The sequence below is a fragment of the Bombyx mandarina genome, chromosome 11 (assembly GCF_030267445.1).
Source record: "Bombyx mandarina strain Sakado chromosome 11, ASM3026744v2".
Taxonomy (NCBI): domain Eukaryota; kingdom Metazoa; phylum Arthropoda; class Insecta; order Lepidoptera; family Bombycidae; genus Bombyx; species Bombyx mandarina.
The window spans coordinates 7571834-7592718 of NC_143218.1; the positions used below are offsets into that span (position 1 = coordinate 7571834).

The 20885-nt window shown below is 35.6% G+C and overlaps 2 protein-coding genes across 5 annotated transcripts; one reads left to right on the plus strand and one right to left on the minus strand.

Moving 5' to 3' along the window:
* Positions 1-999: 999 nt before the first annotated feature.
* Positions 1000-5507, minus strand: LOC114242218 (uncharacterized). 3 transcript variants are annotated; one of them, XM_028173298.2, is made up of 7 exons: positions 5309-5507; positions 5098-5231; positions 4637-4862; positions 3859-4011; positions 2509-2684; positions 2287-2352; positions 1000-1301 (listed from the first exon to the last, which is right to left on the minus strand). In XM_028173298.2, exons 1-7 carry the CDS (start codon positions 5345-5347, stop codon positions 1043-1045), a joined length of 1053 nt encoding a protein of 350 aa, XP_028029099.2. In that variant the 5' UTR covers positions 5348-5507; the 3' UTR covers positions 1000-1042. The 3 variants fall into 3 exon arrangements, with proteins under 3 accessions (XP_028029099.2, XP_028029098.2, XP_028029100.2); XM_028173297.2 differs by having other exon boundaries at positions 5083-5231; XM_028173299.2 differs by having other exon boundaries at positions 5130-5471.
* Positions 5508-7313: 1806 nt separating this feature from the next.
* wde (Fibronectin-III type domain-containing protein windei) lies at positions 7314-19977 on the plus strand. 2 transcript variants are annotated; one of them, XM_028173278.2, is made up of 4 exons: positions 7314-7471; positions 15999-17625; positions 17793-18761; positions 18846-19977. In XM_028173278.2, exons 2-4 carry the CDS (start codon positions 16044-16046, stop codon positions 19310-19312), a joined length of 3018 nt encoding a protein of 1005 aa, XP_028029079.2. In that variant the 5' UTR covers positions 7314-7471; positions 15999-16043; the 3' UTR covers positions 19313-19977. The 2 variants fall into 2 exon arrangements, with proteins under 2 accessions (XP_028029079.2, XP_028029078.2); XM_028173277.2 differs by lacking the exon at positions 7314-7471 and adding an exon at positions 11520-11615.
* Positions 19978-20885: the final 908 nt, after the last annotated feature.

Here is a 20885-nt window from a genome sequence, read left to right on the forward strand (position 1 = left end):
CGTGTCGTGCCGCTTTATCGAAGTGGCGCATGGACGCCGACTGTAGATACTTACTGATGGACTCTAAGTCCAGGTCGTCATGGAGGTCGACGTTCCTGACGAACCACGGGGCTCCGACGGCTATCCTGCAAAAACGGGATTGAATGATTTGGAAGGATTTTAAGTGTATGCGGGCCGCGTGAGCGAACACTACACTTGCATAGGTCATGACGGGGCGTATGCAAGTTTTGTAGAGTGTCACCTTATTTCTAAGGGACATTTTACTTCGCCTACATATCATCGGGTAGAGGACCCTAGCAAGAGCAGTGCTTCGCAGAATCTTCCACCGGATCGGAAACGCGACCCACTGAGAAGATCCGGCGAGAAACTCAGTGGGCTGTGTCTATGGGTTAATTCGCTCGTCGAGCCCTTCGTCGCAAGCGACGGGTTCGACGAGGACGGTGACCGGTACACAAGTCACGAAAAATATGAAACTTTTCAACCCAGCATTCTTCACTCTGTTTAACGTTGCTATATTCCTCTCATTTCCATTTCCTACACTAGCGCTATTTGGGTAAGTTTTCCAACAATAACATGCTGATTACGGACACTTTTTCAACTTGTCCCTTATACGAAATGGTGCTCCTTACGTCTACCCTCTAAACATAAAAATTGTTTTATCAAATAATAAATACAGCGCCATCTAATCAAAAATATATTTAAATTAAGTAATCTTTGCAAAGCAGCAATATGACAATAGATGGCAGCACATGAATTATGTGTTTGCCTTGTATATTCAATGATAATAGCGTGAGAGTAAACTCCAGTCGCATTTCGAGTCTGACGCGCGCTTTTACCACTTTTACAGCTATACTGAGACCTTAGAACTCATGTCTCGAGGTAGGTGGCAGCATTTACGTTCTAGATGTAAATGGGCTCCAATAACCACTTAACAACACCAGGTGAGCCGTGAGCTCGTCCACCCATCTAAGCAATAAAAAAAAGAAATCAAAAGCCTCGTTACAATTAATAAAGTTTATTCTCTAATCTAGTAAGAGGCACATCAAGAAGTCCTCTTAATTAATTTCGTGATGCGCTCCTTGTTCTTGTAAACACACAAATCCATAAAAGTCAAACTAAGTAACAGACAATGTCCCAACATGTCCTTCTGTAGTTCGTTCTGTGTCCTGAACATGTTTTTCACTTCCTCCGGCACGTAGACGTGTTTGTTGCCTTTTGATTTACCACTGCTCTCCTGAAGTAACATTTCGACGGTTTGATCAGTCGACACTCTTTCGTTTCCAACTAAAGTACCGTGTAGCCTGTGAAACCGTAACAACAGTCAGTTTAAATACATATATCCTGACTGTACATGACCTGTTCTTGAGGGTATTATCTCGTGATAGTAAAATGTGGGATAGATTTCGTGGCCGCAATCCAATGCGCTGATCCGATCAAATCCGCACCACTCTGGATACATACGGTATACGATGCCATACACACCGCCGAGAACATAGGAAGATGGCGAAACATCATCCAGAGAAGGATAATGGGAGATGGTCACGACCCTCAGACGAGGAATGCGACTCAGGGAGGAGGAGTACAATGCCAGAGCCCTTCTTGGCATTGGCAATTTTAATTTTCGCGAGCATATAGATCACGTATAACCCAAAAATATTTTTACCTAATAAAGTTAGATTGAAGATGATTTATTTTTTCCTACTTATTCTAGTCACCTCGATTGGTTATACTAGATACGCTCTAACAAGAGCAGTGCTTCGCAGAATCTAGATTGGAATTGCGACCCACTGAGAAGATCCGGCGAGAACCTCAATGGACTGTGTGTGAGTGTAATGAAAACGAATCAAGTTTTGTCGCTACTGTCGTAAATAGTATAATAGTAGTGACAAAAGATGGCACTACCAATCTAGAATGGTGTGTTGTAGTGATAAAAGATGGCACCACTGTATTAAACTGGTGAAAATATAATTGCAATTCAAAAATTTTATTATTCATTTCAATTTTACTCTTTACAGTGAATATTGGTACAATACTGCAAAGAGTAAAATTGCCGTTAGATGAAATTAAAATTATCTTTATAGAGCTTATGTATTTTGTTTAAGGAGAGATACGTATTAACCGGGCCCAGTGAGCTTAGTGCGAGTTTTTTAACTTCTCGATCGCGTAAAAGTTAACTCAAAGTAGTATGGAATTCGAACAGCACCCCTAGCGGCAAACGAAGGGAAGTTAAAAACTCGAACTAAGCAAACTGATCCTCAAATAGTCTAAAATTTGTAGATAGCTTACCTGTAGGGTAATGTGGGCCTCAAAAAGTAAACAATCTGTTTCAATTTACCATCGTCATCGTCACTTCTGAAGAAAAAAACAGAAGCACTTTAATAGTATACGATAGCAAATTAATGAGCAATTTAATTGTATATATACCTAATAAATTAGGTAGGACAAACTCAATCGTCAAATATTTTATAACAGCACCATCTAACGGCACATAGCCTAACTAAAACCAACCTGTGTCCTCGTGCGTTAATCAATGCAACAATCATAGAGACCATTTGAGCTTTCTGAAGATTTACAGCCAATACTTTAGGATTGTTCGGATCGCTACCGGCCGCTCGCAAAGTGGTAGCTTCAGCTTTCATCACATAAATGTCAGCGACCGGTAACCGCTGCGTTATACGCCATGCCTGAAAACAATGTTTGTATTTTATTTTAATTTTTTTTTATTGCTTCGATAGGTGGATGAGCTCACACCTGGTGCGAAGTGGTTACCGGAGCCCATAGACATCTGCAATGCCGCTACCTGCCTTGAGACATGAGTTCTAATATATTAGTATAATACAACGGCGGCCCCACCCTTCAAACCGAAACGCATTATTGCTTCACGGCAAAAATAGGTAAGGCGGTCGTATCTACCCGTGAGGATTCACAAGGCTTGCTACCACTAGTAATTATGGAAATTATAATTTTGCGGGTTAATTTTTATTACATGATGATATTCCTTCACGCGTGAAACTCAATCGTGAACATTTGTTAGGTAAGCATTTCATTAGAAAAATTGGTACCTGCCGGCGGGATTCTCACACCGGTGCATCGCAAGATACGAATGCAGCGTGCGTCTTATCCTTTAGGCCACGACGACTTCTTTACTGTATTAATTTAGTCTTTTTTTTTGCAGGAACACAGTTGTCTTAAATCTAAAATCCCATACTAGATAAGGAGCGGCTTGGCTGTACCCCTGAGATACGTAATGTCCATGAGCCACGATAACCACTCACCGTCAGGTAGGCCGTGTGCTTGCCTGCCTACTACGGCAAGTAAAAAAATTTACCAAGAATGTAGAAATGGTGCCATCTATTTTACATTAAAAGTATCAATTATACATTAAAACTAGTGATTGTACAGTTAACTTGGCGTCGCTCTGCGGAGCAGGAGCTGGGTGTCTTGGGCATGACGTGGGAGAAGCTAGAACAGGCTGCCCGAGACCGATGTAAATGAAAGGATTTGATTCGAGCCCTACATCCCAGCAGTGAGGTGATTTTTCATGCTTAAAAGTTTACCCTCATTATTTACACAATATATCTAAGCAGCTACATACTCACTTTAAATATTAATTACAACATGTAAAACTAATGTAACCCTATAAAAAAAAAGGGTTTTTTATAAATTGTACCACCAATTTTGTATGTAAGAAAAAAGGTCTTACTAATTAAAATTGTTCAGAAGTGTATCAACAATTTATCAAAATATTTTTTTTTATACTTAAATTATCAGTTTAATTTTATTACTTAATTACCTTTTTATTGCACACTACACTTTTTAATTAATAGCTAATCTAAATACATACTTAATTGTACTTACAATATCAAATATATCTGTGATCTGAATCTTCTTTCCTTCGGGGTAATCAATACCATAATACTGCCACTCCACAACTTCATAATCATTTTTGTTTATAAGTGTCCAACAAACTGAATTAACAGATATATATACTGTCAATACTGTTTTACAGTCCTGAAAGTCAATGTTATTATAACTTAGAAATGTTTGTTTACAAATAACTGATTCAAAACACACATATGAGTCTACCTAATTATGAAGAGTATTTTACACCATCACAGGTAGGTGATGATAACACACTTTCTCTGCTACAAAAAGGCATGCATTAAGACTTTAATATTTTATCTTAATTTTCCCATTAGACATAGAGCATATTGCCAAAAAAACCAAGATGAAGCTGCCCAAAGACCCAAAGTAGGGGGCAGACTTTCTGAAGAAGTTGGGTTGTAATTTATATGAGCTCTCCTACTGACAATTAGAAAAAGTGTAATTTCAAGGTGTCTTTAGTGAGGAATTATCTGTCAACGGTAAATTTTATGAATACACAAATGTGCAAATTACTTCCAAGATGAAGGAATATGATTGTTTAACAAAAAAATTACACCCAAAAATTATAATTTGCATAATTTCTAACACTAACCTATTTGTTGTAAAAAAAAAACATAGACTGTGAGAGAGGATTTGCGAGAGACAATACCACACACCACCACTATATATTATTGTTCTAAATAGTCACTTTAATTACAAGTCATACATAGAAAACAATCCAACATTTCATTAGAATAACATAGCTACTCACTTTAATAGTACTTTCTTTCAAATTTGGATGTAATATTTGACCTTTTATTTTATTTGATATTTGTTCAACTTCTTCAGTGGGTCCATTTAATATACTGTCACAGAGTTTCTTAGCTGTCTTGTCATTGAAACCTTCTATTAAAGGTAAATCAGATAGGGTCTTCACTTGACCATTGCTAGTTTTCCATTGTTTAAACTTTTTTAATCTTGACTTTGCTATATCAAACCTAAAATTTAAATAATTATTTAAAAAAGACAATTAAAAGCTAAGTTTCACTGAACTCAGTCCCAAAAGCAGTTCAGATGGAATTTGGAAAATTATTCATTTCAAATTATTTGATTTATTTACTTTTAAATGACATCACTCATAATTTTATTTTCCTGTCTTCTTTGTATTAGGTCTATATTAGAATTTTGATTATAAATGTTTTCAAAGATTGACTTAACTTATTTAACAAATACCTTGACAATGTTTGAGAATCATCATTAATTACATTTAGTATTTTCACTTTTTGACTTTCCGAGTATTTACTTTCCAAGTTTTGATAGCAACATCGCGAACCACTTATTGACCTACACTTCAAAATATTTTGTTGCTGAAAGTAATTAATAAATTGTATCGAACACCAAAATGTATTAAAAATGTGGTTATAGGGTGCACGTATTTACTAACCGCAACACGCGGTAGAATCATCAACACATTCAAATACATGCTTGTACTTTATAGATGCTAATGATATATGTTAGTAAAGCAAAAACATTCGTTGGATTTGTAAAAAAACTTCAAAACATTCGAAATAACAACATTAGATGTTCATCCTCTGCTTTGAAGTTTGATTTTAACGTGATATTACTCGATAAATATTAGTGTATAATCTATGTTTTGTTGAAGGCACTTGAGTAACTTGAGTTACATACAATTACGATTAATGATTATGAAAATTATGAATAGGAGACATAAGCCATAAAAGGCTACTACTACTACTAGGTTCAGTTTATTGAACTTTATTGTCTCTCTGATTGCACTGGTGACCTATATGTTATTAAAAATATAAACAGTATATTTTGCATAATCTGTATTTAGACTATGAAAAACATTTCGAAAATCATACGTTTTGTAACTGTATGAGGTAAAAAATTCTTTAAACTGCACATCTACCTATTTCCATCTATATTAATTATTATTACAGGCCACTTTACAGCTGTACAATCATCAAGTTTGAAAGAACCCAAGAAAAACAAGGTCTAAGCCGTAATTTCTGAGAGTATGAATACAATGCTAATCAAAATTGAATAATTAAAAGAGTGAAAAAATTGGCCAAAGAAACTCTTTTTTACACTTAAAAACTCCACTTGCTACTTTGTTTCGGCTTTGTCTTTGTAGTATTATTGATCGAAGGTCTTTGACCATTATTTTATTATAAACAGGGAGTGATGATGTTGTTTTCCGTGAACAGTGCCATCTATTGAGAAGCTTTTGAATTTCGAAACACAAAAATAAAAATAAAAATCTTTAAATTTCTTCGTTCGAAAACAGTTTAATTTAAATTTTCGTCTCCCAAAAGGTGTCGCTGACAAATCAACATGATGCATTTCCTTAAAATTTTGCCTTCAACAAATTAATTTGGAATATTAATTACAGTTCAATGTTCAATTTAAATAATGTTGCTTTGTCAAAATCGGGTCCAGGCTACAAATTACAATAGTAGATTTTATAGTCATAGGTGAGTAGAATAAAATAATTGTTATTGTTAGTTACCTATTCAGTATTATCTTGAAATAAGTTAAAAATTTGGTTGTCATATTCATAGTGTAAATCTTATAATCCTCACGGTCAGCCCAATTTCAGTTTTTTCATCGATTGAAGCTTATAATGCTAATAATTTAAACCACTAGAGAAAACGCTCAGATACAAATAACTTCAAGCTGTGGATAATGATGGCATGGAGAAATTCAGCATCAATATTTTTTGATATGCACAATGAAATTTCATGTATTCACGTTTTGATACGATGTAGTGTGAGTGAAGGCCGATTTTAGCCCGATTGCAAATTAATTATCCGTTCCGACATAACATGTTTATATATCCCTTTCTCTCTCTTGCACTACTATTAAAAATGACCAAATAGGCGTCAACTTACAAATAATTATTGAGTAAAAATCAAGTCAAAAGAAAGTTGATACGCGTCACCGAGTGCCTTCTGTTGCGCGCCAGAAACAGGCCGAATGTGTTTCATAAACCCAAACTTAAACACCAGACTATGAATAAGACCAGGTACTGTACTGAAGTGAAATTTATTGAAAAAAAATTAAAATTCAGTACATTTTGAAAAAAATTAAATTCAGGAAGTATATGTAATATTTTAATTGTTTGTTAATAAATTTATTTTTGAAATGTAACTAAATAAAAACCCTACTTCCGGCATCTGTCACAGTTCCTGTTAAGTAACCTAAAAACGTATTTTCTTTTTTTTTAGATTTAGAGAGAAAAATGTCAAAATCAAGTCATTTTAAAATGCTATATTAATCCCTGATTCATTCATTTCACTTCGTAGCATTACCTTTTTACTAATCTAAGCCGACCTTAGTCGACAAAAAGCAATAGAACATGTTGAAAAGTATATAGTGCTGTCCTTTTCATTCTCGCGATGCGTAAACAGCAAATCTTGTTAACAAAATGGCGGACACTCCCTTTAGAAGCGGCAGCGCGTACACGATTACCCGTGCTTGCTAGATACTAGATTTCAAATAAATAACTTGTTCTTTGTCTATATCAGTTACATTTAAAAGTTAATTTTCTGGTACTCTTGGTGGACCTCCATCATTTTGATGATCGGTAAGTTTCTTAACAAGTCTTTCTATTGTAGGCGTTCTTTGAAGAATACATCGTCATGGACTAACTTGCATTCCCGACCAACACCTAGCGTAACTATTCGTAATCAGTTAAGTTCAATTTTACTGCTAGAGTACTAGGTGTTATAAACAATGTACTAGTCTGGCAAGTGGCAGCGCTATCAATTTGCCAGCACGCACACAAAGATAAAACATGAACTGGTACTCTTTGTACTATAGCTAGATGCCGTAACGGTGTGGCAACGTCGCGTTTCAATAAGCGTGCGCCGTTGCCGCGTGCCAAGCGACTAGCTATACTTTGCCATACTTCGCGTAAACCTAAAGTATGTACCTACTTATACTAATTATCGTTTCATTAAAAGTAGGTAACAAAAAAAACACGCAACTGTTACTTGACATCACATTTAAAGGCTTATTGGTAAGCTCCTTTTAAATGGCAGCAGTTCCATATTCTGGACTGATAATCTTCTGTCTAAGAATAGTAAGATAAAAAAGAGCAATTCAATCACATTGAAAGCATGCGTTTGGCATACTTGTTATAAACAGACATTATTCGCGTATTCTATGCAACTTCAATCTATCTATCTATCTTCTATCTATCTATCTATATATATAAAAATGAATTGCTGTTTGTTGGTCTCGCTAAAACTCGAGAATGGCTGGACCGATTTGGCTAATTTTGGTCTTGAATTATTTGTGGAAGTCCAGAGATGGTTTAAAAGGTAGATAAATATGAAAATGCTCGGAATTAAATAAAAATAACACTTTTGTTTTTCCTTTGATGTGCCCCCCGTCGGACGGATTCCTTTTGTTTGTTTTAAGTTTATTTTATACAAAAGTTTAGGTCTTTTATTTATCGATTGAGGCACTACGAAGTCTGCCGGGTCAACTAGTTACATACAAAAATAGGGGAAGATTTTTTTCTTTTTCCTTATTACTACATCCATTTATTTATTTATTAATACTCCATTGTAGGCTTTCGCTTTATACTTCTTATGGTTAGTATTTAGGTATTTAAGAAATGATTACGGTAATATGAAAATCTTTAATATTGAATTTAGAAAAAAGCTTATTAATAGCATTTAGATGTCTTTCAATAATGCTATTATTACTCGTATGAACCAGTTTTTAGAACCGTTTTGCATGAATTTGTCAAGATCATGGCTACACCAGAATATTGGTTTTATCTCTCTTTCGCATTCGTTAACTTTTTACATATTCGTCTCTCTTATATTTTTTTAGGTTATGGAATTAATAGTGTGTACATTTTGTTTTTTAAAAACATTCGGAGCAGCGCATTATGTGATTGCAGTTCCTTCAGGTCTGTTTTCCTAATATGGAGATTTCTAAATATGCCATATTATTTCTCTTGGTTTTATGATAACTATTTTGCCAATAACATTTTTTTAATCGATATTCCCATACGATATCCCAAAACACGGACCATTTGGTTTGAAGTTACATACGCGCACAAATTAAATGCTGTGCACCTTTGTAATTCAGATCAAATTTTTAATACCTACCTATGCATTTATTTTGGTTTCCCATATAACGTCTATGACATTCTTCAAGCCAGACCGCTCGAGTTTTTCATGGCAGAAAAGGCAGAACGGTACACCAACCTACTCCAGCGAGCTGCTACGCGCACTATAACTATCATAACACAGCAGTTATACCAGTAAATTTTATATCTGCATTTCATCAAAACTTATTAATTACTATTATTTTTCGTAAGACTTAAAACAACTAAGAGCCATCCTTAATCCTAATGAATATTCTGAACTATAATTAACTAATAATTAGTATTTTTTTTAAAACAAATGATGTAGGATTATAGTAAGTTTTATAGATTTATTTTCCACTTTTGTTCCTACTGCTAGCTAGCTGGTGGTAGCTTAATTCTAGGTTCACGCGGATGGGTAGGTGAGTTCACAGGTTCAACCTCAGAGAATAACACTAGCCGTAGTAAGATCAATGCTTCGCAGAATCTTCAACCGTATCGGAATTGCGACCCACTGAGAAGATCTGGCGAGAAACTCAGTGAGCTGTGTCTATGGGTTAGTTCGCTCGTCGATGTGGACGGTGACCGGTGCTTAAGGTGGATCCGGAAGATCCGACAAGACATGTTTCGGGCGACTGCGGATTTGCATTGCCCTGTCGCCTAGGTCAGATATATAAATAGCGGCGGCCAAGATAAGAGGATTAAATTTGGTTGTTGTTATTCCTAAAACCAAGAAAGGCCTACCATTCCAGTCATTAGACGTGTATTAATTAGGCCTTGCCTAAAAATTGCTTCAAAGAGGCAATGTAATGCGCATTAATCAGCTTTCTCATTTATTACGTATTCCTCTGCTCTGCAGTGCAGCCCAGGCTCTACGTTGATGTTAGGAGTTAGTTACAGAGAACAGTTATAGTTATGAAATAAAAAGGATCAAGCATCTGATCGTGTCCATCGTGACCAAGGACGACGCAACTCGTTTATTTTTGACGCGTTTGACGATAAACTTAATTTGGCTCAGAAATATTAAACATATTATGTACCCATTCTTTTTTATGCTTCTGTCACATATGTATCATTAAACAACTTATTCTGTCAAAATCAGCGGCTGTCACATGCCTTTAGTGTTCTAGATAACTTTATCTTAGTATGCCCTACAATATCTATAACAGAACTAATAAGAAGTGAAATGAAATGTAATTAATGAAAACTAAAATTTTAATATTACAAATTCATACGTCAGCAGTAGTCAATTGGATAATTTTCATTTTTTTAACTATTATTAAAAAAAAATTAATAATTCTATTTACCCTCCAAAACTCCAGGATTTTTTCCGATTTATCGGGACGTGTGGATTATTCAAGGGTTTTCAGTCGTTTTTTTTAATTTCTACGTCCATTTGGGGACTTCAAATCCAACATTCGGGCGTCTTATAATGTAGTATTAGAACAACTCACTGCCGAATAATCGGTCATTCTTTCTAATTCAATAATGATGTGACCAGATTAGGTGCAGGATGATAAGTCCCATTCACCATCGATCGCGTCATCATCGCCGTCATTACTAAGTTCTTAATATTCATAACATGACTGTGCTCTCAAAAAAGCAACTAAAATAAGCGGGATCTTCTAGGTTCTGCTTAATATAGCATATTTTGATATTTTTATAGGTAGTGAAGTGTGTAGTGAAGTGGATTTCTTACGTAGACGCTCGATGAATTCCGTTCGGGAAAAGTCGTGCGCTTTCGGCATCGAGCCGACACGTTGTACGGAGCGGCAACGTCGCATGTTCCCATTTAGCGCACTGTATAGTTTTGCCATTGGCTTTATGTAGGTATGTATGAGCTGCTTGTTTAAACTTCTCTTTCGTAATGTAAGGGTATTCGGACAATTTAAGATCTATTGATGGATTCAGTTCGTTCTAGATGAGAATGCTCATACTTGCAGCTTTAAATAAAGAAAGTCGAAGAAAGTAATAACCAAAACCATTGACGTAAAAATATGTATAATATAATAAGTAATTATGCAAGTTAAATAAGATTAATTGTATAAGAAAATTTTTATTATACTACCTAAATGCTCTGGTTAAATTATGTTTGAATCTCTCAAGCAGACAAATATTAAAATAGGTACTAGCATAATTAACTAATCATGTTGATTATTCTTACGGCGCCGACACGACGCAACTGTTTGACAATTTGCTGCATCGTGAATAAGGCAGAAGTAGAGTAGAAGTTCGTATTCTAACAAGAGAACGACACTCAATGACGTCACAACGTGACCTCCCTAAACTACTTGTACACAGAGTAACGTGAACGACAGAGAATCGGATTCAATAAAATGTACACGTTTATTCCTGTCGCTTTCGCTCGCGCACGCCTTGTAATCTAACGCGCTCTCTTGCTATTTGGGTTTCGTATTTTTTCAACTCTCTGTATCCGCGAGTAGTCTGTGTGTTTTGTTCGGTTGCCATTCGTTAACTCTGTCGGAGTACTTCGGGTCTACCGTTTTCTTTCTTCTATCTCTTTCTCTCTGCCAGTACCATTTCGACCGTGCTTATGAGCAGTCGTTTCGCCGTTCGTTATCAGTCTTCTCTTCTCTTCTTCTTCTGCACTTCAATTTGTTAATAGGTAGGTGTTGCAAACATTGAACAATGTTTATTGATATTATTTTGGTATTATATTTTACTGAAATGTAGATACCGTCTCAAATTTTACTGTTTTATAATTATTATTATTATCTATTTTTGTTTGCAAGTAGGTAGTTTTTTTTAATAAATTGTTTGAATGTAGTTAGTGATACTAACCGTTTTAACAGTATTCGTTAATTGAGTATTTTAAACCGGTTGAAGACGTTACATTTCAAAGCATTATTTTTATTTTTTCTTGTAAATATTTTTAGGTTATGTGGGTTGTTGACTTGTTTTACGCTATGTTCAACCTTAATTCTTCACACTAGTTCATTAAACCTATATTCGCTTGACACGCTGTACTGACAGATGTCACACGTCACTAATCAAAGAGAAGTCTATTATTTTGAAAATTGAGGTTGAATACGGACACTATAAAACAATAGAGATTGTTTAATTATTTTTTAAATAAATTACGTGTTTGAAAAAAAAACATTTCCATCGCGTGAAAATAAAAAAGATGCGTTAGAAAGATAATCTCGTAATAAATGAAGGTCACATAATTATTTGATTAAAATTCGCGACTTTGCTTTCAACTACCGAACCCTTAAACGGCCATCGAGCGACACTCTTATTTTTTGTAAATCTTTAACTTTACGTACCCTTTTTATTTGCATTTTTTGTTCTTCTATCAAACATCTTATTTGTCAACAAATTTTTAACAAATCAAATTACCTCCATCATTAAACTTAGTAATTTGTGTGGTCTAACGGCAGTGCCAAGGTCGTACTTCTCAATAGACGATATAAAAAAAAATGCTTGTCAACCAACCCACATTGCCTTTACACTGCCTAAAAATGCCACTCTTTCTGATTTTCCCTTCACTTTTTTGACAACGGAAGGTTTATTGCGCTATCTTGGTCGACTTTATTTTATCAGCATGTAGTTGGAAAGAGATAGCTGCAGTCGAGTTTATCGAGTTCAGCTCACGACGTTGTAGTTGTATCCAGATATGTTATGAAGCGAACAGAATGGCGGCCATTTTGTTGATTTCTCATTTCGTGACTAGGGACTTATTTCAATTTTATTTATTCGCTCATAGAGTTGAATGTGTGATAACGTGTTATTTCGCGTAAATGCCGAGTAAAATTTTACTTTTCGAATTTTTTTTTAAAGTTTGGGTGGGCTTGTAGTTCAGCTAATAAAGTGAATATTGAAGCCTATAGATACCGCAATATGAATAACTCGGGCATTTTGAGAAGTACAAGTCTCTTATGTCATTTTTAGTCGTATCATTAAGTACACAAATGAAAAAATTGGTACTTATCTCAAAGTCGGAACCACGGAATATTCTTACAGCAGTTAAAAAATAATCGATACGAAGTAGATTGAATGTCACCTATTATTCCCACAGGCATTTAGCAATTGAGACCTCAAATCATTGACAACAGTATAAATTCAATATTTTCGTATACATCATGATCTATTACCAAATCCTTCAATCCCTATAAAATTCAAAAAGTATCATTTTCGGTGCTAAAATTGCATATTACGTAAGGTGACAATAGCGGAACCGGTACAGCGCCATCTATTGGTAATCGATGTGAACTTTTAATTTTTTGCTTACAGACAAGATTTTGAGGCGTCCATGGCCTTAAAGTCATCTTGTCTATTTTTATTGACAATCTTTTTCTTGCCGATTTAGTGCTATAGGGCACGATACTATTGAAAATTTAACGTTTTGTCTCGAGGTGGGTGGCGGCAATCACTGTGATTTTCTGATTGCCCTCGATTGTAGATACTTACCGCACACTTATTGATAACTGATGATCGTCACTCATAGACATTCGCAAAGCCTGAGTTGTAGCCAGGACTCTGCCAGCCATCGTTACAGTCTGATGTTTACCAAAAACCATTTGATCTATGAGATCATCGTCAATCCACCAAAAGAAAACCGTCAAGTAGTCGTTTGGCACAAGGCAAAAAACATTGTTTGCGTGTGTAGTTCCACTTCTCTATAGACTCCTAAAGATAGCTAACACTAAATAATCAGCTATTTACAACTTTGAGAATATCCTGTAAATGCTTATCTTGAAATATCATTAATATGATAAACAAAAATTGTAACGTTTCATTTCACCTTTATTATTTTTCATTTCCCATGAATATTTAGATGTGCGATCGTCAAAAATACCAAAGCAAAAAAATAGTAAATCCCATTTGAAGTATTCACTGTGCTAGAATCGTTTTACTGCCATCTGTTGAGATTTTAGCTAAACTACATGCGTTTTTATACCAATCTCTACCCCGAAACCGCTATACGTTCTAGTTGGGAAAACCGTTATACGATAAAATTAATATTTTGACCACATATTTCTGAAGATGGTCGACGGAACGTACCTTATGATCTCTACCGGCTTTGGTAACCACTCAACATGACGTAGGCCGTGATTTCGTTAAGCCTCTCTCTCTATGCATTAAAAAAGGTTTCAGCAGTCTGGCTTGGTTGTCAATAATTTTGGACAAGTTATTTTATACGTATGGATTAACGTTATCTGACATTCGGTTCCTATCTTATTGCCGTTACAGTCTAAAAGGCCGGGCAGAAAAATCAGGTTCTTTAACCCTTAAAGATCGTTATTGTCTTATACAACACTGCAACAGCCCTTTTAGTACTTCATCAGCCTTTTCACTACCCTAAACACTAATAAACTAGATTGATTCAGGTGTACCATTCCAACTTGTTGGCATGCACTTCAGTATTAAACCCAATTTGACCCTACAGGCCATTAGCTAGGCAGAAAAGCAGCCTGGTGAACAATACATTGTTCTACCATCCTGTTTCTCTAGATTATTAGATGCGCAATTATTGACGGTGTTTATTTCTGTTTCGAAACGGAAACATTCTCGAACACTGCAATACTTTTTGCAGTAGAGTGAGTACCAGCTCCGATCCTTAAACCTTCAGAATTTACATGGAATGTCGATAGAATACAAATAATAGAACTTTGACAAACTATTGGTATAAATCTGTAAACAATCAGTTTTTTACAATTTCTTTACGGAACCCTAAAAAGCCAAACTTGGAAAAAAAAAGTAAACGTTTCAGTCATGGTAAACGCCTGTTTCTAATAGTATAAATCAAAACATGGTTTTACAGCGCTCTAAGAATGCACATGCTAATTACAAAACCGTGCGCAAAGGAATTTTGCGTTCATAAAATGATCTCCAGTTTTGAAAAGGAGTTAGTGTAAAAAATTACGCTGTTGGTGTACATGCAAATTTCTAATGGTTCAGTTTTGTGAGCTCTCGTTTTAAAATATTGAGTATTTTGATTTTTACTGCCAACTAAAAAGAAATTCGATAAATGCCAATTAAAAAAAAAGTAACGATCAAATAATAAAGTATTATATAAGAAAAGCAGATATTCGTGAGGTCTAAAAATATAGATCTCTTTTGCAGTTATTTCCTCATTTTTCATTTTAGAATTGTCACTCACAGTGAACGTAGCCGTTATTTTAATACTAGCCCTAGTAAGAGCAGAGCTTCGCAGAATCTACCACCGGATCGCAATCGTGACCCACTGAGAAGATCCGGCGAGAAGTTTAGTAGGTTCTGTCTGTGGGTTAGTTTACTCGCCGAACTCTTCGCCGTAATCGACGAGGACAGTGACCTGAGCGTAGCCATGATAACAATCGCACTAACATTTAGCAATATGATCTAGAGTATTTTTACGATTAATGTCAACGTAAAGCTACATTATTGGCTCAACATTTTTTCCATCTAGAAGCTAAAATTCATTCATGATTGTTTTACTGACACATTTTTTACAAGTCTTCGAAGTCATTTTATGAAATCAATTTGAAATGATACAGAATAGTCGCTACGCCAATGGCCGCTGGCGACCCGTGGGAGTAGGGTGGCGGGGACAGATGAGCTCTGCGCTGAGCGCGTCACTTTGCTCCCCGCTTGCCTCGGTTAAGATACGGGGTTTTAGTCAGATCAACTCTGACAAGCCCCGCCTACTGCCCCCCCCACGCGTTGGCGGAAGTCTGGCGATTCCCTTCTGACCCAAAATAGGTCATCTGAGAAATGATTTGCAGTTGTCGTCCAGGTTCTTTTTTTATTTATTTCATAGAAACAGTTTGAATGTCATTAACGCGTGATTTGAAGATAGCATCTGGGGAGTTCTGTTTTTACTGACGGTGTTTCCAATATTTCCAACCAATTAAGACTACCTTAAGCTAAGAGGCAGCTTCATGTTTTAGTAATTATGGACTTTGGAAACTGGTCCACGTGAGAAAAACGACAATAACAAAATGGAGGATATTGCTTTTAACTTACGCTTAAAATTGTCTTTAAAATGTATATTTTTCTGTTCCAGTGGTTCGTCGATTTTTTAATATAAATACTAAAGAAATGAAAAACAATGCAATTAGTCGTTGAATGTCAATCGACTCCAGATATAAAGGCAGACATGTCAGCGCTTGAAGATATACTTGATACAAAATTGTCATCGAATACATTTATTGAAGATCTCAAGACCAACAAGAGCCATCAAGGTAATAAAGAAAATATTTTTGAAGATAATTGCGCTGTTGTTAATGGTAAAGCGAGTATACCGGATACAATTGATGCGAATGCAAATACAAATTGCATAGTACCTCACGATGAATTAGAAAATTCAGATTTAGACGAGAAACTGACAGAAAATGACACTGAAGTATCAAAAGGTAATCATACTAGTGATCTGTTGCTGGAATCGGATCAAGCCCAAGAAATTGAACAAAAAAACGACAAAGATTCAGCTGAAACACATAAATGCAATTCGGACGGTATTATTTTATTAAACAAGAATCCCGAAATCAAAGTTAGTAGTGAATTTTCGATCGGTCCTAAAATCTCTGCAGAAGATATAAAAATATCTCAAAATGCTCCCAATCCTGTTGAACGAATAGATGACAAAGATGAGTGTCAGCAACAAGAAAATCCCGAAAAGGTACACAAAGGGTCGAATATAGAACTTAATAAATCTGTTTCTGATCATATTCAAAGTATTAATGAATATAGCGAAAATGCTGTACCTATCAAGAAAGATGAGGTATTAACTATGGAAGTAGTCGATCATGATTCCACTAATATTGTAATAAACAGTGCAGATACTGTTGTTATTGTTCAAGACGATGCAAAAGACAAATCAGAATCAACGGCTCAAAATACTACCGATTCTTGTGACGGAATAGACAACAAAGAAGATACCAGCAAAAAAAACCCCGATAAGGTATGCAGCGATTCTGATAATGAAAACACCATTGAGAAGCGCGAAAAGATGGAAGAAGAAGAAAATATAACTTTAGAGGTAATCGATGTAGATAAAGATGAAAAAAACGCTATAGATACTGTTGATCTTCAAAACGAATTATGTAAAGAAACACAGTCGAGTGATGCAGTCTTTTGCAGTGAAACTGAAATACAACCTGTAGAGATTCCCATCGTATCACAAAACGCAAACAGCTTCAACTCCCCAAATCAGGCAATGGAAGTCGACATTTCACCAGCACTGAAACCTCCAGAAACTTCGATTTCAAATGTACATATTGTGGATCTAGATGAAGTTACGGATAGCACAACCAACAGTCAAACAGCAGATAAATCTGAAGCTTTAACTCAAATACAAAAAGAGCCGGTAAAAAAGGTTTGCAGACTCTCGAATACGCTAGATATACTCTCAGATGAAGAAGATGAATTAGCCAATACAAAAAATACACCTGAAGTAGTAATCAATGAGAAACCTGTAGAAAAACATTGTATTAATATAGAAGATGATGATGATATAATGGTTATAGAAGATACCAAAGAAGCAAACAGGGAAATGTTGACAAACAAATCTGACACAACAGCTGATGGAACAAAAGAAATAACTGTAGAAGTTACCGTTGAAAACGGAGAGCAGAAATCAAATTTTATGGAGTCAATTGAGTTGTCGTGCAACAAAGTCACAAAAGGCGATGGTCAGTAATCAAATCTATTTATTAACCTAATTTTAATATCGAGCATAGAAATAACAATAATATTCAATTTTGGTCTCTAGACTCTTACAACTGCAATGCTATTAAAATTTATTGTTACAATAACGTATATTTTACCACTAAAAGTTGCATTTCTATTTTGTTTCCAGATTCCGAACATTCCAAACCAGACGAAACCCTCAAAGTTAAAAGTCCCGAAAAGCTATTCAAAGGTCCCGATGAAACAAAACTAGAAAAAATCACAGATAAACCTTTAGTACCCACAGATTTCCTGAAAACATCCAAGAAAACTTTGGCCAGCATGACTAGAGAGGAACTCGAGGAATTTTGTATTTTAAAAATAGTGGAAAGTGTCGTTGATAGAATTAATCTCGCAGACACGCAATCTAATCTGAAAACATTAGCACAAAGTCTGGATGACTATGAGAAGAAGACTAAAATGCTTGCAAAGCAAAACAGAGATCTCCAGGTCGTCCTAAAGTCTATCCAAGAAGAACAAAAGAAGACCTTCAGCAACTCAAAACCAATAACTCCATTGAAAATTACAAGATCCGTGGGAATGCAAGTGTTGATGACAGATAAATCATCGCTCATGTTGCGAAAAAAAGTACCGCAAGCACCCAGCGCAGTTCCACCATTGAGCATAATAAAAACAAGGAATCAGAATAATCAAAGTCCTCAAAGGAGTCAAGCTTCAGCAAAAGCTCCAACGAATAACGAAAATATTCCAGTTCCAAGGTTGATACCGGCGAGCAACAATACAGCTAAGAACAATCCTAAACCAACTAGTCCCCCGAGTTCCAGTAAAGCCGCCGTTAGTCCTATGAACGGTTTACGCAGCAATACTTCCGCCCAGAAAATCACCGAAAAACGAACACTATCTAAAGATACGTCCGTAACGGTAGACCTGACTGATGACGAGCCACCCAATAAGGTTGTCGCTCGTAATCCACAACCGCCTGTACGCCTTGTTTCACCGCAAACTCTCATGGGCCCGCAAAGATCACATTTTGGTCAGGGGATAGCCAATAGCCATCGGAAAGTGTTCATTCCCATTAGTGGTCCGAACGGTCAAGCGAGGAGTACTCAAGCTGTTCTGATTAAACCACACCCGCCCGGTCAGTATACCCTCAAAACATTTAAAATTATTAATGAATCAATGTATTTTAAAATATAAATTAATTTTTTTATTGTTCCTTTAGGTATGCAAAGACCTAGAACCGCGGCACCTAATATTGGGAGGGCTCAAAATCAAATTAAAACGAACAAACCTAATCAAGTGCACAGGCACCCGGCACCCATGCCCGAGATTATGAAGCAGTACCATCCACCTAACTGGAAAGCGCTCCCGCCCGCACCCGATTTGAAACTTTCCAAAGTAGAAAACGGTATAGTGATATCCTGGAAAATCAATGGATACCAGGAAGATAGTTACGAAGAAATAGCCAGCTATCAACTGTACGCTTACCAAGAGACGTCGGCGCCGCCTAGCACCGCCTTGTGGAAAAAAATTGGCGACGTGAAGGCTCTGCCTCTGCCCATGGCGTGCACTCTCACGCAGTTCACGGCAGGCTACAGCTATTATTTCGCGGTTAGGGCAGTAGACGTAAAATCCCGCCTCGGACCCTTCAGCGAACCCGGAAGCATATTACTACCCAACAAAATTTAAAGACTGACTTAACGTGCTATGCTCAATGGCATAAATAATAATAATGGTGAAACTCGAACCAATGTGATTCTTTCTCTTTTAAGTTGCTATTTATTGTATATTGTATGTTAAATAATTTTGTGCTGTTGTAAATTGTGAGTTGTAGGTATTATTATTAGTATAGGTAAAATTTATAATTCTTATCTCTTATTAATGCACCGATATGTGTAGGAGGTTATAAAAATTGCGTGCGTGTTTCAATTCTGTAAAGGCTTCCAAAATCGCGAATCTAACGATACGTTTTTAGAATATCTCTCGATCTGTGGTGTATTTGATATGAAGAATAAAATTCTGACACTTAAATGCGTCCAGTGTATGTGGCAGTGAAATAAGAATCCCTAATATTGCATTGAATCCCTAATATGCATTGACTACTATTTAATGCAAATTCACGAAGAAAAAAAGAATTAAACATGAAAAACATTCTACATTTTTGACGTTTAGAAAATACTTTGTTGCAGCCGTTGCAGGTAAGGGTTAAGCATGTGTAACTAGTTAATGTTTAACGATTCCTTATAATTAAAATTCAAATCCTGTTATCGCGCGTACCATGTGGAAACTGTAAAATAAATTTACCCAAAACATTCAAATGTTATTACGATATTGAAAACATTTTCAAAAACAAATTTTGTTTTATTTTCCATGATTCAGCTTAATAAGCATTATTACATCGTTAAATTAGAAATAACAGCAATAAATACTGTCGAATAGTGCACTTTTTACTTTTAATTGTTGTGATTAATTTTTTAATGACATTCATTTAGTTGACTGGTTTATTTATCTAGAGTACATTTAATTTCAGGGTACCGGTTTATCGGAACCAACAAACTTTAAAAGTTTTTTCCCCACATGTAATGCTTAAATAAAAGAATGAAAATGAAAAACGATACAAAAAATTATTTTTTAATGTACTAGTATCATTGAATTTGGTTCTCTTTAATGTCAATTACGGCGTGATTGGTTTACTTTGACAAAATCTTTAAAGCAAAAAAAAAAGGTGTTCAAGACTGTCTTATAAATTGTCTATGTTCTACGTACTTGCAATATAATTTAGCAGTAGTAACACCAGACAACTTTATCTGTATTTTTTTTTAAAGTAACAACCCAAAAATAATCCTAGAAACTTAATACCTTGATAACCTACCTAATAGATACCTTGCTTAGCTGCAAAAATCTTTTTAAAGTTACTAACGTGTGTCAGTGGTTTCGTTTGCTATACCTCCCGGAATGCTTATGTATCACGTTAATGATATTAACATTAATAGATGTCGCAAATAATTATGGTTATGAAGCCTGGAAACGTATTAGAATATCAATGTAGCCACATTGTAGTTCCTAAGCAAAGCCGGGATGAGAACAGCTCAAATAAATGTAATTTGGCGAATAATGTACCGGCAAACGTAGGGAGACTGATCCAACTCCATACACAGAGTTAACTTTTATGACGTCTATGGACTGAAAGATAACAGATAGATAGATAGTATGTACTAGTATTGCGTGAATGGGTCAGTTCAGACTATTATGAGCATATGCA

Bases quoted from the DNA above. Each gene is read 5' to 3' on its own strand.
- LOC114242218 (XM_028173297.2), bottom strand. From the start codon at position 5,347: ATGTATTTGAATGTGTTGATGATTCTACCGCGTGTTGCG. The intron at 4,863-5,082 runs GTTAAGTCAATC...TTTAAATTTTAG, and splicing joins TCAAGGTATTTGTTAAATAA to GTTTGATATAGCAAAGTCAA. The intron at 2,353-2,508 runs GTTGGTTTTAGT...TTTTTTCTTCAG, and splicing joins ATTAACGCACGAGGACACAG to AAGTGACGATGACGATGGTA.
- wde (XM_028173278.2), top strand. From the start codon at position 16,044: ATGCAATTAGTCGTTGAATGTCAATCGACTCCAGATATAAAGGCAGAC. The intron at 17,626-17,792 runs GTCAGTAATCAA...TTTTGTTTCCAG, and splicing joins CAAAGTCACAAAAGGCGATG to ATTCCGAACATTCCAAACCA. The intron at 18,762-18,845 runs GTCAGTATACCC...TTGTTCCTTTAG, and splicing joins GATTAAACCACACCCGCCCG to GTATGCAAAGACCTAGAACC.